Genomic DNA, 21306 nt, shown 5'->3' with positions numbered 1-21306 from the left:
CTATCTATCTATCTATCTATCTATCTATCTATCTATCTATCTATCTGGAGACAGAATCTTCCCTCTGTCACCAGGCTGGAGAGCAGTGGTGCGATCTTGGCTCACTGCAACCTCCAATTCTTATGCCTCAGTCTCCCAAGCAGCTGGGACTAGGGCCGTGCCAACATGCCCAGCTAATTTTTTGTATATTTTAGTAGAGACGGGGTTTCACTATGTTGGCCAGGCTGGTCTAGAACTCCTGGCCTCAAGTGATCTGCCTGCCTTGGCCCCCCAAAGTGCTGGGATTACAGATGTGAGCCACTGTGCCCGGCCCCTTTTCAAGGTTTAAAGAGTTTAGGATGCTAATATTAGCAAGTTAAGGTCAAATGTATTATTTGGCAGTAATTTATTGAGTGTCCTGGGTACACAGGCTGAATTAAGTTCAGCAAAACACTCTTTATTAGATGTTTTCTGATATCCATCACAAAGCCTTTCTGATACCACAGTAATCACAAATCCTGGGGATTCCAAAATCTCTAACTAATGAGCTGAATATCTTACCTCCAAGCATCAACAAAAGAATAAAAATGTACTAATCTGAAAATGTATAACTCATTTACCTGAGAAGCAGTAAGGCTTTAGATAAAGACAGGTTTGAATTCAAACTGCAACTCTCTTCTAAACTATGTGATACTGAACAAATTACTTAATCTTTCTGGACAAAGTACTTAATATTTCTGAACTTCGGTTTCCCTTCTTGCAAAATGGGGATAATGGAACATACTGAACAACAGGTATCTATTATTATTACTAGTAATTACTACTATTACTGCTTACAAAAATCAGCAGAAAGAGGTTACAGTGGTAGGTTCTTTACAAACACTCTGAAATCAAAGTTCCATAGTTCCTTTTCTGAAACCCTTGGGGCTTCTGAATGCAGATTTCCAATTTTAGATAGGTAGTGTGATGTATATTCTATAACATTATGTAGAACTTTAGGCGACCTGGGGCAATGCCCCATACTCAAACATATTAATATTTCAGCCTTATGTCAATTCAGTTCAGATTTTGCTGCCAAATGAATTGAGGTCAGATCGCATTTTGCTGCTGAGTTATTTAAACACTTTTGGGTTTCTGAATTGTTAATATAATGTAGCTAAAAAATAAATACATGTTACCCCCCAGTTTTGTTGTTTTTTCTGACACGGAGTCTCGCTCTGTCCCCCTGGCTGTAGTGCAGTGGCGCGATCTCGGCTCACTGCAAGCTCCGCCTCCCGGATTCACGCCATTCTCCTGCCTCAGCCTCCCAAGCAGCTGGGACTACAGGCGCCCGCCACCGCGCCCGACTAATTTTTTTTGTATTTTTAGTAGAGATGGTGTTTCACCGTGTTAGCCAGGATGGTCTCGGTCTCCTGACCTTGTGATCCGCCCGCCTCGGCCTCCCAAAGTGCTGGGATTACAGGCGTGAGCCACTGTGCCCGGCCCCAGTTTTGTTTTTTTGGGACAGGAGCTCGCTCTGTCGCCTAGGCTGCAGCACAGTGGTGTGATCTTGGCTCACTGCAACCTCTGCCTCCTGGATTCAAGCCATTCTTGTGCCTCAGCCTCTTGAGTAACTGGGACTACAGGCACAGGCCAGCACACCAGCTAGTTTTTGTATTTTTTGTAGAGACAAGGTTTCGCCATGTTGCCCAGGCTGGTCTCAAACTCCTGTGCTCAAGCAATCAGCCTGCCTCTTAAAGTGTTGGGATTACAGGCGTGAGCCCATGTGCCTGGCACCCTACAGCTTAGGCAAATTATCTAATTGCACTGAGATAATCCTATCATAGGCTTGATGGTTACAACAGCAACAGATGCAATTTTACTAAGCACTTACTATACAACCAGCACTGTCCTAACTTTGCATAGATTATCACACTCAGTGCTGAAACCAACCCTGAGGGAGGGACTACCGCTGAGTATTCCTTATGCAAAATGCTTGGAACCAGAAATGTTTTGGATTTTTTTGGACTTTGGAATATTTGTATTATACTTACCAATTGAGTATCCCTACTCCAAAAATCTGAAATCTTAAATGCTCCAATGAACATTTCCTTTGAGCCTGATATTTGAGTATCATGTTGGCACTCAAGTTTCAAATTTTGGAGCATTTGGGATTTCAGATTTTTGAATTGGGAATCCTCAACCTGTATAGTTTACTATTTTTTCCTACACATAAGGTAAATAGCTTGTCAAAAATGTTTAACATGAATCTACTCAAACCTTTAGACTTAATATCTAGTTTACAGAAAATGCAGGCGAAAGACATATAAGTTAAACAATAATGATGAAACAGAAAAAACAACTCCAGAATGTGGGGCATTTTCTAAGATAACTGGTCTGATCTCTCCAGAAAATTAATGTCATGAGAAAAAAAGTAGAAGACTGGGTTAGATTAAAAGAGCCATCGAAAACGAAATCCATAACAGAAGACCCAAAGCAAGTTACTGAAGGGTCACATGTGTCATCAAAACAAATAAATAAATAAAAGTTCTATTTAAAATATAGAATTAGAATCTGTAATAAAAATATGACTTTAGTAACAATTTGATAAGAATTAACGTTTTTAGGGGCACATGTTCTCAGGCTCTCCTGAGGGCTGTGTCACCGGAAAAAAAACTTTTTAAAAAACGAACATTTTACTTTAATATTCAGGTTACAAAACGAACATTTTACTTTAATATTCAGGTTACAGTTATTTCCTGTTTTCAACAGAAGTGGTCACCACCTGGCCCATCTCTAGTCTTTGTACAGCCCAGGAGCTAAGAATGGTCACTTTTTTTTGGAGATGGGTCTCACTGTGTCACTGTGTTGCCCAGCTGGGTCTTGAATTCCTGGGCTCAGGGGATTCTCCCACCTTAGCTGGGTACCTGGCTTTAAATGGTTACATTCTGAATGGTTATATAATTTTGCTCTTGAACTGCAAAGTCAAAAATATTTACTGGCCCTTTAAGAAAAATGTGCTGATAACTTGGACTATGGTGTTATTTTATTTTATTTTATTTTATTGAGACAGAGTCTCACTATTGCCCAGGCTGGAGTGCAATGGTGTAATCTCGGCTCACTGCAACCTGTTTCCCAGGTTCAAGTGATTCTCCTGCCTCAGCCTCCCCAGTAGCTGGGATTACAGGCATGTGCCACCACGCCCAGCTAATTTTTGTATTTTTAGTAGAGATGAAGTTTCACCATGTTGGCCAGGCTGTTCTCGAACTCCTGACCTCAGGTGATCCACCCACCTCGGACTCCCAAAGTGCTGGGATTACAGGCGTGAGCCACCGTACCCGGTCCTGTTTTATTATTTTAGAGCAATTTACTGTATGCACACATCACACTATACATACATTTTCACATTTAATTTTATTCTTATAGCACTAACATTAATATACTTAGGCACACATGACAGTATACATACATTTTCCACAGTCCTAATTTTTAAACTAAAATATCTAAATGTCCAAGCAAGGTTTGCATTGGCAACTATTCAGCGTATACTCATTTTAATTTCGTAGTAAAAAGAACAGATGGTTTCTGTGTCATGTGTCATTGTTTCATAACTCTGTTTCCGCGTGGCTTCAACTCCCAATGTTCTCTTCTTTGGAACTTAAAATTCAAAATGTAAGTACTAAAGCAATTAAAGAAGAAAAGACCTACTAAGACATTTGGCCTAAATCCCTAATGAATAAGTTGGCACAACTTTTATCTCTTTTTAATTATTAAAAGCACATTAAAGGACACTGGGATTTCCATGGAGACTACAAAGTAAATTTTTGGTTGACATGCACTGCTAGCTGTTCATGTTAATAACCTAGAAATTAAAAGCAGTACTGCATGTGTAATATAACCTGAAGCAAAATAATTAATCACACAAGAGACTCAGATACTCCTGAAAATAATATTTATCTAATGAAATAGAAAGAAAAAAACCTGAAAAGCAAAAGATGGTGGGCATTGAGGAGACAGGGCCTTCCTTGGACAAAAACAACCTAGCAATGCTACATTTGAAGTGGGTTTGAGGAATAGGGCCCGCGTGCTCATTTGAATAAAAGCAGCCAAACAGAAAGTTTTGAAGAGGAAAGACCTATAATCCCATCTTCCTCTGACTTCTCCACTTCTAACATTTTGAACACCAAAGCCTGGCATAGAACAGGTGCCCAGGCTGGGCGTGGTGGCTCATACCTGTAATCCCAGCACTTTGGGAGACCAGGTGAGTGGATCACTTGAGGCCAGGAGTTTGAGACCAGCGTGGCCAACATGGCAAAACTCCATCTCTACTAAGAATACAAAAATTAGCTGGCCGCCATGGCGCACGACTGTAATCCCAGGTACTCAGGAGGCTGAGGCATAAGAATCGCTTGAATCTGGGAGGCAGAGACTGTAGTGAGCTGAGATTGTGCCACTGCATTCCAGCCTGGGTGCCAGAGCCAGACTCCATCTCAAAGAAAAAAAAAAGAACAGGGAGGAAGAAGGAAGGGGAGAGAGGGAGGGAGAATCGGTGATGTGGACAATGTAGTGTGACACAAAGTGCCAGCTCCCTTAGGGTGGAAGTCACAGACAGACCCCTAGAGCTGAAGAGGTGTAACAGGCTTGGACATGGGGGCCTGGAGGAGGAAGAGTCACTGGGGCACTGCAAAAAGGTGGGACAGCCAAAGGCTCCTTGACTCCATCCCAGGATTTGAGAAGCCTGACTCTGCAGAAAGGCTCCAATCTGGCTTCACACTCTGCCGGCTCTGGCACTTGCAGCTGCCAGTGCTTCCAGTCTCCAGATCCCAGTGTCTTTGTGTTTGGGGAACAATAAACACTGCCTACCTCATTGAAGCAGTGTCAGGACCGAGTTGAGATAAGGTATGGAAAGTTCTTAATACAATGCCTGAAACATAGTAAACGATGCAGTAGCTATTATCACAATTGAAGAAAGGGTGAGATTTGACTAGGTGGAGAGAATGGGAAGGTTACTGGGTGTGGTAAGGAGGGAGGAGGGGGCAGCAGTGTGGAAACCCTATGAAAGAGACCAGTTTGGATGTCATATAGGAAATCACAGGAGATGACAGCCAGGGGACATAAAGGACAAAATAACAATAGGAGCTGCTATATAAGGGCCTGGCACTCTGCCAAGCCCTTGACATGAATTATTTATTTTATCTCATTTTCTCACTAGCCCTGGTAAGGTGGTTACCACAGACCCATTTTCCTGCTCAGGAAACGGAAGCCGAGAGAGGTTGGTTATGTGGCTTGTCTGTAAAAAGAAAAGATAGAACCAAACTGGGGCACTTGTGGGGCTCAGAACAAGAGTACATCTGGAGGCCCATATACCATATGTTTCTATGTAGTTGGAAAAAAACAAAAGAAATGGATTTTTAAAAGGTGGTATATTTATACAATGGAATTCTAAACAGCAATAAGAAAGAACAAATTATTAATAATATGGATGGATCTCAAAAACATTATGCTGAGTGAAAAAAGCCTTACATAAACTATTATTGTATAGTTCTATTTACATGAAATTTTAGAATAGGCAACACTAATCCATGGTAGGAAAAAGAAGAGTGGTGGTCACCCAGGGAGGGAGACGGTGGAATTTTCTGGGATAATGGTAATACTACATCTACACAGGTTACACAGGTGTGTGTATTCCTCAAATTTAACAAATGAATACTTAAGACTTACATATTTCATTATATATAAATTTTACATCAACAAATATTGACCCCTAGTCAATTAAGCAAAAGCTTAAGTATTTACAGGGAAGTATGCTGATGTCTGAAGTTTACTTTAAAACACACACACAGCTGGGCACGGTGGCTCATGCCTGTAATCCCAGCACTTTGGGAGGCCGAGGTAAGAGGACTGCTTGAGCCCAGGAGTTTGAGACCAGCCTGGACAACATAGAGAGACCTTGTCTCTATAAAAAATTTAAAAATTAGCTGGGCATGGTGGCACACGCCTGTGGTCCCGGCTACATGGGAGGCTGAGACAGGAGGATCGCTTGAACCCAAGCTGCAGTGAGTTACCATTACACCACTACACTGCAGCCTGGGTGACAGCGAAAGACCCGTCTCAGAACAAAACACACACACACACACATATTATTAGGAGAATTAATGAATAGAGGGACAGAAAGATGGACAGAGTGGCTGAGTGTGTGGTGGCTCACACCTGTAATCCCAGCAGTTTTGGAGGCTGAGGTGGGCGGATCACTTGAGGTCAGGAGTTTGAGACCAGCCTGGCCAACATGATGAAACCTGGTCTCTACTAAAAATACAAAAATTAGCTGGGCATGGTGGTGCGTACCTGTAGTCCCAGCTACTTGGGAGGCTGAGGCAGGAGAATCACTTGAACCTGGGAGGCAGAGGTTACAGTAAGCTGAGATCATGTCACTGCACTCCAGCCTGGGTGACAGAGCAAGACTCTGTCTCAAAACAAAGAAAAAGAAAGAAAGATGGATAGACCCATAAGAGAGTATAGTACCATGTAAAGTATAGTAGAGGATAGTACAGTAACGTGTTAATGGTAGAATCTAGATGCTGAATGTACATGTGTTCAAAAATTCTCACAAATCTACTCCGTGTTTCAAATTTTTCATAATAAAATGTCAGAGGGTTAAAAATGAAAACAAAACCAATCAACTAAGTGACTTTTGCCTTAGGAGAGTTGAAGTTACACAGCTATAATTTTAGAAAAGAGCTCACTAAGTCATAAATTGTAGCTATAGGCAACATCTTTGTGTTGGCCACTTTGCTTTGCTTGTTGCTGAGTTACAGAGCTACAAGGACAAAGTAAATCATTACTCATATACATTTATATACCCTGTTGACCAAGAAATTAGCCGGAGAAGCACAACAGGTCAAGATGTCCCCTGTCACTGACCTTCTGTATACCCACAGACTGGCGAATATTCAGCTTTCTTTTTCTTTGAAAGGTATCCAAGTCCCATAATTGTGCTGTATCAGAAGAAGTGGTGATGGCGTATTTCCCTGATGCATGCACAGAGATTGAAAATACTGATGACTCATGTCCTCTCATCCAGCTAACTAGCTCCTTGGTGACTGTGGTAAAAAGTAAAATTGTTACCCAGGTAAAACACTACGTTTAGAAATAACACTACATATAAACACCATAGATGAACTGATCCAATAGGTGGTTAGGTATTATATGAGGCACCTCCATCAATAGCCACAAAAATGGAAGCCTGTGGCTAGTTGACAAAGTATGATGGGACATGTTAGCAACATCTCATTCATGTAGGAGACAAGGCTGACAAAGGCTTTGATGCAGAATAACCTCAAAATTTATGCTAGTGAGTTTGGGCTTTCTCTTGCGGGTAATTTTATGTAAAAGAGTACCATATTTAGTCCGTGTTTTAGAAAGAGCACTTTGAGGATATCTGGTGGAGGGGAAGAGATTGAACAAGAAAGATTAATTTATATGTTGCTGTAATAATCCAGGCAGGAGATACGGAGGGCCTCAACTAAGAAAGTGGCAATGGAGAAAAGAACAAATCCAAGAGCTAGTAAGGAGAAAAACAAAAAAATATTAGTGATCAAGTTGATGTCCTGGAGATATAAGAGAAGTGAAGGCTCCAGTGGTTCCAGCGTAGTTATTTAAGCAGATGGTGATATTGTTAGTGGATGTAAGAAATACATGAGGAGGGGCCAGGCGGTGGCTCACGCCTGTAATCCCAGCACTTTGGGAGGCTGAGGCAGGTGAATCACTTCAGCCTAGGAGTTTGAGACCAGCCTGGGCAACATGACAAAACCGTATCTCTAAAAAAATAAAAAAATAAAAAAAAATAATAAATACATGAGGAAGAACAGGTTTATCAGTGTGAGATAATGATAATACATTTGGTTTTTAAACTTGAGTCTGAGGTACTTGTGTGTATTTGTGTAAGCAGAGAAAACAGTTTGGTAGGGAAAGTACCAAAAACTATTCATGATAATTATCACTGGGTAGTAAAAGCGTAGGTGATTTTTCTTTTCCTTTACACTTTTTTATATGTTTGCAAGTATTCTACAGTAGGCATGTTTTACTTTTATGATCAGAATTTCCCCCCAGAAAGATGGAACTTGAGAATAGTCAGAAAGCAAGATATAAATCTGGGAAACATTATGATACAAAGTAGGTCAAAACTGAAGACAGAGAAACAGACAAATCCCTTAGGGAAACAGCAGTGGTTTCCAAACACCATTCGGAGGTCTGGCATTAGTTAATGATAAATTTTCCATTGGTCTTCAGGGAAAGAAAAAAATACAGATAATGCAGTGAGTTTTTCATAAAGTCAAATTTAAAGTACTACTCTTTCATTTGTATTATGTCACTCCCTGTTTATGTAGAAAGAAAATCCCTTGTTTTATGAAATTGTATTTTTTCCCAATGTCAGTTAGCAATATTAAAAGTTGACAAGCTATGTGAGTTCTTCCACTTTTTTAATTGGGTCAAAAATCCAAAGTCTAGGAACCACTGAAAGAATTCAGGAGACATGATTGAGAAGCAGTTAGAAAGACAGGAGGAGAACCAAGGTAATAGAATGAAAACTAAAACAAAACAAAACAAAACAAAAAACTTTCAAAGTAATTCCAATTGTTAAATGCTATAGAGAAGTAGGATGAAAACTGTAAAGATGACTTAAACGATCAGGGGTTAGGGTTACTAAGGACCTTGGAGACAGAAGTCTCAGTAGCATGGGGTAGGGGAAGCAAGGGTCAGAATTCATCAATGGATACTGTGAAGAAGCAGAATTTGGCAGAGAGGGGAAAGAAAGAAGGAAGGAGACAGTGTCTAAGGAAGGGGCTTCTAGGTGGGGGTTCAGTGAAGTAGAAGAACTATAAGAACACGGAACAAGGAAGAAAAAGAGGAGAAGAGTGGAATCTAAGGAAAGGTGAGTTATAAAGACTTCATTTTTCTGATATTTTGTCACAGCAATGTTTGTAACGCCAAAAATTGAAAACAGTTTGAAAGTCCAGCAATAGGTAATAGGTTAAAAAATTATGGTAAACATCTATACAGTGGAATGTTAGGTATTGATTTTAGATATGCGATATGAATTTTAATGAGGTAAAATTATCCCACAAAACAATACAGACAGGATAATTATGCATTTGTTAGAAGATAAAGAAAGTATATACATAGAAAACAGACTGGAAAGAGAGAGCCCCATTATGAAAACACTGCGTCTCTAGGCCGTACTGCAGAATCACTGTGTTTTTTCTTCTTTGTATGTAGGATGAAGTGTACTACAGTGATTAAGAGCAGTGACTCCACAGCCAGACCACTTAGGCTGGAATTCTGGCTCCACTGCTTATAAACTGAGGGACACTGATTAAGTTACCCATGTGCCTCAGTTTCCTCATCTGCAAAATGGGGATAATAATAGTATTCATCTCTGTGGGTTATGATGATGATTAAAATTAATTAATGTGTATAAAGTCACAGAAAGTCCCTGGCAGGGAGTAAACACTATGTGTTAGCTATCACTATCTTTAATATTATTATTTATACATCTGCTGAACACTATAACACATTGATTATTTTAATAAGAAAAAAATACAGTTGAAATATCTCTTTTTTAAGAGTAATAGGTTTAGTCTACAGAACTCTATGTTCTCAATTTAAAAACATAATGTGGTATAAAACACACAGGCTATATTAAAAAAAGATATTGTACCTGTGTAGTAAGGAATTTGACCTTTACAGAGCGGTCTGGCTTCTGTTTAGGCTCCTGGGAGGTAACCTGTAAACCCGTGACTTAGGGGTGTCTTTGTTATTCCTGGCGGGCCCCTCACACTATACCAGATAGTTTATGCTAAGAAGACTCAGAGTGGGAGATGGCCACACAAGAAAGGCCAACCACGTGATTAGAAGTTTAGGGCTTTTGGGGCGAGTGACATCAGACTAACTTCTTAGGAGGAGAGGAGGGCTGGAAATGGAGTCCAGCCACGTGGGGAATGATCCAATCAGTCATGCCTATGTCATGGCGCCTCAGTAAAAACTCTCGACACCAAAGCTTGGGTTGACTCCCTGTGTCAACAGTGCTTGGCGCAGATGGCCAGCCACACACCAGTGCTGGGAGGGTTGTCTGGGAGGGCAGTGCATCCTTGAGGACAATGGAGACTTTCCTTTTGGAAGCCTCCCAGATTCCACTCCATGCTTCTCTTCCTTTGGCTAGTTATACTTTGTATCTATCCTTTTGCTATATTAAAACTATCATCATTAAGTGTAGGCTTTCCTGAGTCCTGTGAGTTGTTCTAGTGAATTATGAAACCTGACAGCAGTCAGGAAACCCTGACTTTGTAGTCAACCGATCTAAAGTGAGGCTGTTCCTAGGACCCCCAGCTTGCACCTAGTGTCTGAAGCGAGGGCAGTCATGGGGACTGCGCCCTCAAGCTGTACAGAGTGATAAACTTCTTGCAGTTCTTCACTCTATATTTTACTCTGCTTCAAAAGAAAAACAGAAGTTCTTACCTGTATCAAAACATTTAATAGAATAATCAGCTAATGCCACAAGGAATTCAGATTTCCTACGAAGATTAAACGCCAGAGCTGTGCAAGCTTGTGCTGTTCGCTGAACAAGATTGAACCTATTAAGAAATCATTGCATTAGTATCGCAAATTCTTCCAATAATTATAAATTCCACGTGGAAGGACTCCATAGAGACGAAGAAAATGAAACCCAGAAAAATGAGCTACCATTTTAGGCCAAAAATAGATTATGAAGGGTGCTATGTGCCATATGAAGGAGTTTGGATGTTATTAGAATAGGAAACCACTGTAAGTGTTTAGCACAACAGAATCACAATCAGGTATGTGTTTTAGGAAGATGATCCTGGCAGCAATGGCAAATGGGAAGAGGGACAAGTAATAAAGGAGATCACTAAGAAAGTTACTACAGAAAATCTCAGCCAGAGATATGGGAGCACAAATAGGAGAGGTTTCAGAAGTCAAGCAGAGGCTCGGTATGGATTAAACATGGAGCGAAGAAGGGGGAATCAGGACCTGCACTTGTGTAAAATGAAGATAAGGCTAGATACAAGGCTGTTGTGATGACTACATGAAATAATACATGTTGAGTGCTCAGTAGAGTACTGGGCACCTAGCTAGAGTTTAATTTACAGAAAATTAAGCTTTTGAACTTAGGCAAAAGAGGAATAAGTTTGGGGGTAGGAAATGATAAATCTGCTTTTAAACATGTGGTTTAAGGCCCTGTGAAACTGATCTAGAGCCATGCTGTCTGAAAGAAATACAACATGGGCTACATATGTAATTTAAATTTTTCTAGGAGCCATATTAGAAAAGTAAGAAGAAATAGGTTAAATTAATCTTAATAATATAGGATATGCTTTGGCTCTGTCCCCACTCAAATCTCATCTTGAATTGTGGCTCCCATAATTCCCACATGTTGTGGGAGGGACCCAGTGGGAGATAATTGATTCATGGGGGCAGTTTCCCTAACACTATTCTCATGGTAGTGAATAAGTCTCACGAGATCAGATGGTTTTATACGGGGAAACCCCTTTCCCTTGGTCTTCATTTCTCTCTTGCCACCACTACGTAAGAAGTGCCTTTGCCTTCTGCCATGATTGTGAGGCCTCCTCAGCTACGTGGAACTGTGAGTCCATTAAACCTCTTTTTCTTTATAAATTACCCAGTCTCAGGTATGTCTTTATTAGCATGAGAACAGACTAATATACTTTATGAATTCAATATGTATCTAAAACATTAGTATTTCAATATTTAATCAATTCAAAATTATTGAGATATTTTACACTTTTTATCATATTAAGTCATCAAAATCCAGTGTGTATTTTAATTTTACACACGCTTCATATCTCAATTTGGACCAATCACTTTTCAAGGGCTCAAGAGTTACATGCAAGTTAGTGGCCCCCGGAGAGCCCAATCTAGAAGAGTTCTAGTAGGCAGTAGTAGCAGAAGTAGGTCTAAGTCAACAGTGTTTACATGGCAGATGAAGCCTGAGGCTTGGTGGTGATGTGATTATCGAAAAGAGAGCCTGAAATATGGAAGGAAGCAAGCCAAAGACAGATGTTTGGGGAGCACAACATGAAAGGGGCAGGCCCTGGAAGAAAAGTCAGTAAAACAAGGGGGAAAAATGATCAGAGAGGTAGAAAATTCAGCAACTGCTGTACCATAAAGCCAAAGAAAAAAATTTCAGGCAGCATGGGAAGACAAGAGCGTTTAGTGTTTTAGTAAAATGAGAACTGAAAAGTGACCAATGGATTGAACAATTAGGAAGATTTTGAGGGAGCCCAGTATACCGGGCTTTATGATCAAGCCTGATTTTAAGTCCGAGCTCAAGTCTGATTTTAAGTCCGAGCTCTGCCGCTAACTGCTCAGCTCAGCCACAAATGTTTTTAGTGAAGGGTGGCAGAATATGCCATATCAGAACATGCCACTTTGGCATAAGCATTACTTTGAACTGAAGATAACTGAGAAAAAGCAGATACAAGAAAAGCTCTCAGTCAGGCACGGTGGCTCACGCCTGTAATCCCAACACTTTGGGAGGCCAAGGCAGGCGGATCATGAGGTCAGGAGATGGAGACCATCCAGGCCAAGGTGGTGAAACCCCGTCTCTACTAAAATACAAAATATTAACCTGGCGTGGTGGTGCACACCTGTCATCCCAGCTACCTGGGAGGCTGAGGCAGGAGATTTGCTTAAACCCAGGAGGTGGAGGCTACAGTGCGCTTGATTGTGCCACTGCACCCTGGCCTGGGTAACAGAGCGAGACTCTACCTCAAAAAAAAAAAAAAGAAAAAGAAAAAAAAGAAAAGCTCTCTGCCCTTGTCTAAAAGTTTACATGAATTTGCATACATTTACAAAGGTGTCCCTCTTCCCTTCTCTACCAGGAAGGGTAACAGTTGATCACAGGAGTTGACTTTAGATCTTCATCATCCTGGAAATAGCACCAGAGAAATACATATGACTACCATTAGTTTCCCATATATTTGCCTTCCCACAATTTGCTGCCCTGAGAGACTCAAGGTCCTCTTCTTTTGTCTTGTCACTTCTCTAAAAATGTACTGTTCTTTGACAAAGATGCTATATAAGCCAGAGTATAAGCCACTTTTTGAGTTAGTAATACCTGGACAGTCACGTGTTACATGCATGATACAAGTTGATAGTGTCTCACACTAATACCTGGATACTCTGGGTATTCTCATGTGTTACATGCATGATACAAATTAATAACTTGTTCATTCTGCTCTTGTTAATCTATCTTTTGTTACAAGGGGCCCAGCTGAGAATTTAGAAGGGTAGAGGAAAAATAATTTTTTCTCCCCAACAACCAATAGTGAAAAGGGGACAATGGACAAAATAGTAACACTCATGGTGCAATGTCTCAGGGGAGGCTATAGAAGATAGGGATTAGCACTAGAAGAAATTAAGATCACCTGTTTTTATGAATAAGGTAATGAGGGCTGAACTTTATGAATAAGGTAATGAGAGCTGAACTTTACGAATAAGGTAATGGGGGCTGAACTTACAATATACTTGAGGCTGCAATGCGGAAGGAGAAAGGAAAGCTTGAAGGTGTCTGTTTTCCCATGAATCAGGAGGCCTGGCAGTCAGAATAAGAGTGGAGTCCAACGAAAGGAGACAAGGAAATTGGTAAAGGTTTGCGACACTTGGTGGAGAATAGGCAAAGTAAGTAACGGTAGATAAGCAAATGAAGTGCAAAGAATCCTCAATATTGAAGTTCATTATTCTGTCATGAAATCAATCAACAATTACTTTTATTTTTTTCAGGAGTATTAGCAAATAGACAGTGGTACTGATTTCAGATTGGGAATTGGTGAGGTAAGTTAAACAAGAATAAAGGGTAGAAAAGTTGGGCCCATTACTTTTTTGGTAAAGGGCAGAAACAATGATTTATAGATTTTTACCTAATGAATCACAGATAAGTAAATTATATGTCACGTCTTTTCTTGAACTATTTGAGAACAAGTTACCAAGATCAAGTTTCCTATAAATAAGAAAACTCTCCTACATAATCACAATATAACCATCAGCACCAAGAAATTACATTTATACATTACCACCATCTAATCCTAAAACTCCAATCAAATTTTGCCAATTTTCCTAATAATGTTCTTTATAGCAAAAGGATCAGCCCAGATTCATGCCTTTGTCATGTCCCTTTCATCTCCCTCAGATTAGGAGTTCTTTAGTCTTTACCCAACTTGCATGATCTTGACCCCTGTGAAGATTACAGGACAGTTTTTTTATTAGATATCCTTAATTTAGCTTTGTGTGATGATCTCACTGATTAGATTCAGGTTATGTATCTTGGCAGGAATATCACAGAAATGATGCTGTGTTCTTCTCACTGCATCCTATCAGGTGGCACACAAATTTTGATTCATTCCACTACTGGTTGTATTAATTTTAGTCATTTGATTAAGGCAGCGTTTGCTAGGCTTCTTCATTATATAATTACTCTATTTTTCCTCTGTAATTAATAAGTATTTTGTGGGGAGGTACTTTGTGACTATTCAATATCCATTCCTTATTACACTGTTTGTTGATTCCAACATGAACTCATAGATTTCAATTTTATTCAATGGACGACCCATCTCCAACATGACCAGAGGGAGCTCCTTCAAGCTGGCAACTGTGTCTTTTTGACACATCCCGAACATTCTTTGAACAATTCCTTCTTTCTGGCTACAAAATGTTACAGGCTCTTCCTGTACTTTCCCTGTCCGCATTCTGAAATTGGCCATTTCTGCAAATATCCTTGATTCCTTTTAGTAGAACGTGGTACTTTGAAAATAAGAACTCAACACGGGGTATATTCATTGCTACTGGCATGCTGTTGCTCCCAGGCCCTCTGAGTGTACAAAGCTAAGGAATAAGTGTACATATAGTTGTACATACCTCTATTTAGTTCTATATCTATCTCTATATATTCAAAACCAGGGGTTCAAACTGATATGTCTAAATCCAATATAATGCCAAGGGGTTTATTCTAGTTTTCTGCCTTCCATAATTTTTAAGTCTCTTTTCTAAGGGTGAGAAACCTGGCCCTCATTATCCCTAATATATTTATTTGATAAAAGCCCTCTGTATTAAACTAGCTTCCCATCACTGCCCCATTCACCATGCAGACACCCTCTGTCTCTCTTTCTGGGCTGCTGCAGCTCTCCTTCCCACCTAGCCCCACTGCATGAATATCTACCTCCATCAATCCCACCTCATTGCTTTCGGACTAAATTGTTTCACAAGGGAGGAGAAGAGGAAGAAGAGTGAAAATCAACTCTTTTTTTTTTTTTTTGAGACAGAGTCTCGCTCTGTCGCCCAGGCTGAAGTGCAGTGGCAGTGGCGCGATCTCGGCTGACTGCAACCTCCACCTCCAGGGTTCAAGTGATTCTCCTGTCTCAGCCTCCCGAGTAGCTGGGAAAACAGGCATACACCACCACGCCTAGCTAATTTTTGTATTTTAGTAGAGACAGGGTTTCACCAAGTTGGCCAAGCTGGTCTCGAACTCCTGACCTCTAGTGATCCACCCGCCTCGGCCTCCCAAAGTGCTGGGATTACAGGCCTGAGCCACCACACCCAGCTGAAAATCAATTCTTTAAAATTCTTAGATATGGCACGCCATAACAACAATGTGCAAGGAAAATTGCGCTCTTTCTACATTGCCTGATGATGTACCAGAAATTGACAAATCAGCAATAATGGGCTGGGCACAGTAGCTGGAACTCGGGAGGTGGAGTTTGCAGTGAGCCGAGATTGTCCCACTGCATTCCAGTCTGGGCGGCAGAACAAGGTTCCGTCTGAAGGAAAAAAAAAAAATAGCAATAATAAATTTTTAAATTTAAGGAAAAAAAAAAACTACTAGAGAGACTATTAAAACCAGCAGTTTAATTCTCTAAAATGTGAACCGTATTATCATTCTGTCCTTTCCCACTTTCTTCCTTCAGCACCTATGACAGTGTTTTGCAAGGTACCTGAAATATAATAGAACTTAATAAATCTTTCTGAATGAATAATGAATAGCAGGTATGAAAACACCCAGTGAATTAATAACTTGTTAAATAACGTAGATATCAACAATATCTGCTTACCTGTTTCCATACAAGTCAAAAACATAAATATTTCCTTGGTGGTCCCCAGCAATTAAGCAGTCGCCTGTGCCATCAAAAGCCACATTCAAAAATCGCAAAACTTTTGGATGGTAATCGGAAGTGTTGTGAATGATGTTCACTATAATTCTGTCAAAGAAAAAAACCCAAACACTGAAATTCTATATCACGTATTACTTGATATTATGAAAAATATGGCAAATAAAGCATTTTGTCTGTTCATTCTTCCCTCTCCTACTGCTACCGCTATACTGCCTCTCCTCTAGAATCACTTACCAGGATTTCAGAAAAACAGTTCAGAAGCTACTCATTGGCAAAGCAGCTACTGTTCATTTATTCATCAATTACTTGAAAACTCATTGTGTCAGATGCAGAACAAGGCAGGTGCTAAGAATAATTGATATGCTCCCTGCTTCCATGGCACTTACAGTTTAGTAGTAAGGACAGACATTAAAAAAATAAACACACATATAAACAGATTTATAAACGGTGATTAAGTGATACACAACAACAGGGTATGAGATTTTGTTTTTGTGTATGGAATGTTTCACAGTGAATTCAGTGCACATGAGTTTTACTTTCATTTCTAATGTATCTACCATGAATACCCTGGCAGGCGAGTTCTGTAAGGACAGGACCACTGCTTGCTCATTACTGTACCCCAGCACCTGGTCTACAATACACAAAAGACACTCAAAATATGCCTGCTGAATGAACAAATACTTTAAGAAATCATTCTTTAAAACCCATGTTAATCATACTTCTATATAAAAAAGTAAGGGAGTTTATATTATAGAGACACATATGGAATGATTAAACTGTTAAATGAAAATGAAAATATTCTAACCTGAAGTTTTAAACGCTGACACATACACACACACACACACACACACACACACACACAAGAAGAAAAAATAAATGAGAAAAATCAAAACCAAACACGTCTCTACAAAAATCACAAAAAATTAGCCAGGCATGGTGCATGTGCCTGTGATCCCAGCTACTCAAGAGGCTGAGGTGGCATTATCACCAGAGCCTGGGGAGGTCAAGGCTGCAGTGAGCCGTGATCATGCCACTGCACTCCCGCCTGGGTGACATGTAAGACCCTGTCTCCAAAGGAAAAGAAAAACCTACATATACGGAAAAAAAGATGAACACAGTCAAATATTAATAGCAGCTATCTGCAGGTAATAGCAATACGGTTAATTTTTTTCCCCTTTCTACTTTTCTATATTTTAGACATGTTCTTTAATGATTACATACTATTTTCATAACAGGAAAGACAAGAATACACAGCTATATTTGTTTAAATTTACCCTTTTTTGAGAGAAGGATCATATACCCTGTTGTTGAAAGAAAACTTCATAAAATTAACTTACAGCACAAAATAACTCCTTAAAATAATATGTGTGTATATTGTGGTCACAAAGGCCAGAATAATCCCATTCTTTATTGCAACAATAGTTTTTAATCATGAAAATTTTATCTTAATTGATTTTTCATAAATTTCTGGATTTTGTTTTTGTTTTTTTTTTGAGACGGAGTCTCACTCTGTCACAGAGGCTGGTGTGCAGTGGTGCAATCTCAGCTCACTGCAACCTCCACCTCCTGGGTTCAAGTGATTCTCCTGCCTCAGCCTCCTGAGTAGCTGGGATTACAGGTGCCTGCTACCATGCCCAGCTAATTTTTTGTATTTTTAGTAGAAACGGGGTTTCACCATGTTGGCCAGGCTGGTCTCGAACTCCTGACTTTGTGATCCGCCCATTTTGGCTTCCCAAAGTGCCAGAATAACAGGCATAAGCCACCGCACCTTGCCTAGCTTTTGGATTTTATATTAGAAACATCTATCTTCATTAAAACTTGATTAAAGCATGCTATATTGAATTAAGTGGATTAAACATTTTCTTCATGTTTATCTAAACATAAGGCTTTTTAGATTCGTTAAAGGAAACAGTAAAATTCTGAACAATGCTTATTTGTATCTAGTCCCCAAGGAATTAAAAACACAACAATAAATGTACAGAAATGACAAACAATATCAAAATGTTTCATGGCAACTAAACTCAGAGCAAACAACTTTTTCCTCCCATCTTACTTTCTATAACACTTATTACATGTTCTGGCTACAAAATTACATAATCATTGTTCAAAATATGAAAGATACAGAAATACACTAAGAAACAAATATCCAATTATAATCCTACGTTGTAAATGTAATCACAATAGTGACATTCAGCCCCTCCGATTTTTCATATAAATCCCACATAAAATATTTATTTTAGAGCAACTTACTTTCAGATTCCCACAGATTGCCTAACAGAGTTCCTCAGTTCTCAAACATAAGAAGAATATCAAATATTTACTAAGCACCAAATGTGTAAGACAACCTGTCTGCTAAATCCGATTATCCCCACTGACAGCCTTAGCGATTAACTTGCCCAAGGTCACAGAGTTGGTAAACGGACATTTACTTCAACGAAATACATCTGACTCCAAGTCAGTGCTCTCTGCCTGTCTAAACAGCATGAACAATGGGTTTTAACGGACACAAAAATAAGCTATGTTTTAGAGGAAAAAGCAAACAAGACATTTCGATAATCAACCCATTTCTTTCACTTTTTGAATCTTGCACATATATCTAGATATTCTGTACGAGCAAGAAAGAGAAAGGTGAGTTGGCTATAACTTTTAGAATGTTTAGAGAATACCAGAGGTGGGAGTGGTATTTACACAAACTCAAAATTTGAAATGAAAAACCTAAGGAATCCCCACTTTAGACAAAATTTTTTATTCAATGTAGTTGAGACAGCGGCATTGATAAAGTGGCCTGACAGTAACCAGGAACCAAACAAGCTGCTGGTAAAACGTTGCACTTTGGATATACGTAGTAGGCACTTAAAACTGATTTGTCGGCCGGGCGCGCCTGTAATCCCAGCACTTCGGGAGGCCGAGGTGGGTGGATCACGACGTCAGGAGATCGAGACCATCCTGGCTAACACGTCTCTACTACAAATACAAAAAATTAGCTGGGAGCGGGGCGCCTGTAATCCCAGCTACTCGGGAGGCTGAGGCAGGAGAATCGCTTGAACCCGGGAGGCGGAGGTTGCAGTGAGCGGAGATCGCGCCACTGCACCCAAGCCTGGGCGACAGAGCAAGACTCTGTCTCAAGAAAAAAAAAAAAAAGTCTGATTTGTCAAGAAGTAACCAAAGGATCAACAGAAAAATCACTAGAGGCCAGGCGCGGTGGCTAATGACTGTAATCCCTACACTTACGGGAGACTGAGACAGGTGGATCACCTGAGGCCAGGAGTTGGAGAACAGCCTGGCCAACATGGTGAAATCCCGTCTCTACTAAAAATAAAAAAATTAGCCGGGCGTAGTGGCGCGCGCCGGTAATCCCCGCTACTTGGGAGGCTGAGGCAAGAGAATCGCTTTAACTCGGGAGGTGGAGGTTGCAGTGAGCCCAGATCGCGCCACTGCACTCCAGCCTGGGCGACAGAGCAAGGCTCCATCTCAGAGAAAAGAAAAATCACTACTAGAACAAGAAACACACTGAAACAGGAACTCCAGCGATTTCCATGAAATCCTAGGGAATTAGAAGCAATAAGACCACTCTGCGTGCAGAAATCGAAATCCAAATGGCACCGCTTTGTAGCAAAGGCTTCCACGGAAATTACACAAGATAGGCTTAGCCTCAAACAGGACAGGTAATTGGGAACAGAATGAAAAGTAGCGCTGGCCGTACTAGAAGCCCCCCAGCAATGCATAATGAACGCCCCTGCCCCTACATACACGCCAATACGTAAACTCCAGAGAACCGGAAGTGTGTTTTGTTCCTTCGCCCTCCCCAGCACTTAGAGGCGTGTTTGGCACAAAGTAGGCGCTCAACAAATTGATGAATGCTTGTGCGTCTAAACACATCCAAGGATTTAAGGATGGATAAACTGCAGCCTTTGGAAGAGGCAGAATTGTCCTGCTCTTCCAGCCTGCATCTCCCCCAGGAGTTCTGCTCCAGCTGCAACTGTTAAATACTCACTGAACACCTACTACGTGCCAGGGACACTAGCGGGATACCGTGATCATTAAAGCAGGAGAGTCCCGGCACACACCAAAAGCCTCAAGTTCCCAGGTCTGAGAACCACCTGCCTCCTCCTGTCCCGGACCAGACCCCCGCTCCCAGAACTCAGACGGGGGTCTCTGCGGACCCTGGCGTCCGGAGCCACCTGTTCCACCGCAGGTCATCCAATCCAAGGATGTGGGGCAAGGTCAGAGCCAGAACTCGGACCGCTACCTGACGCCCGGCGTACCCTCCTCGCCGGTCTCCGTCCCCTCCACAGCCCGCGCCCTCCCGCCACGGCCTTTACCCGTCCCGCGTGGCCGGGGACGGCTTGCGGTGCCATATCTTGCCGCTCTCCTTGTTGCCTAGGTCAGTGCTCTGCATGGCGAAGGTCGCCCACGACCGCCGGCGGCCCGCTGGGTAACCGTCCCGGTGCCTTCCCGGCAGGCCCAGCGCTCCCGGCCCGGGAAATTTGAGCGCCGGCCACGGCGGCCTGGATACTGCATCCGCCGGCCGTACCAACCCCCTTTCTAATAACAACCAATCGGGTGGCGGATCCCTCCCACCAACCTCCGCCCAAGCGGCCACTCCCTCTCTGGACAATGGAATCGACCAAAGACCGTCTCTTAGACTCCGCCTCTTTCTGAGCTCAGTCTCCCCGCCCCCGGACCTAAAGCCTTCTGGGAATCGTAGTTTTCTGCAGGTGGATCATAGACGCGAGGAATTGGCTTGGGAATTCTGCCCTTTGGGACCCTCGTGGGGTTTTAGACTCCCATCAGAGGCAATAAAAGTGATTTTCTCCTGTGGTCTCTGTATTCCGTTATAAATTGCTTTTAGAGATTAAGGAATTGTATAGAAATAACTAAGAGAAGCAAGGAGACAAATGCAGAGAAGGAGACAAATACATTGAGAACTGATGGGTTCCTTTTATAGAACGTTCGGGCTCAAACTTACAGATGAAATAGTCCATTCTTCTTGACCTTTTCACCATGCTCATGGTTTTGTTTTGTATCTTCAGTTCCGTAATCTGACAGGACCTTCCGGCATTGTGATGTCCAGTCCACCAATCACGGTCCGGGAAAGCAATAATAACAACTGGCTGCCTTGACTTTAGTGTTCCTTTGATAAAAATTC

General features: G+C 41.2%; 1 protein-coding gene across 9 annotated transcripts in view; it reads right to left on the bottom strand.

Moving 5' to 3' along the window:
- The window catches only part of TBC1D31 (TBC1 domain family member 31), a 78238-nt gene extending 57559 nt beyond the window's left edge, over positions 1-20679 (bottom strand). For 6 of the 9 annotated variants that reach the window (XR_005240992.2, XM_008001461.3, XM_008001462.3 and 3 more), the window contains exons 1-4: positions 20480-20679; positions 16098-16244; positions 10474-10589; positions 6880-7058 (exon numbers count right to left, since the gene is read on the bottom strand). Coding sequence is in view for 8 of the 9 variants with exons in the window: in XM_008001461.3 (XP_007999652.2) it covers positions 6880-7058; positions 10474-10589; positions 16098-16244; positions 20480-20556 (519 nt within the window). In the remaining variant the exon portion in view is untranslated. Of the gene's footprint in view, positions 1-4191; positions 6836-6879; positions 7059-10473; positions 10590-15684; positions 15807-16097; positions 16245-20479 lie in introns of those variants that run through there. The other 3 variants (XM_008001466.3, XM_073018333.1, XM_073018334.1) reach the window with 3 other exon arrangements.
- Between the last annotated feature and the right edge of the window lie 627 nt (positions 20680-21306).

Source organism: Chlorocebus sabaeus, chromosome 8 (assembly GCF_047675955.1).
Source record: "Chlorocebus sabaeus isolate Y175 chromosome 8, mChlSab1.0.hap1, whole genome shotgun sequence".
Classification (NCBI taxonomy): Eukaryota; Metazoa; Chordata; class Mammalia; order Primates; family Cercopithecidae; genus Chlorocebus; species Chlorocebus sabaeus.
Note: the sequence above shows the minus strand (reverse complement) of the source record. Positions and strands in the feature narration are given on the sequence as shown.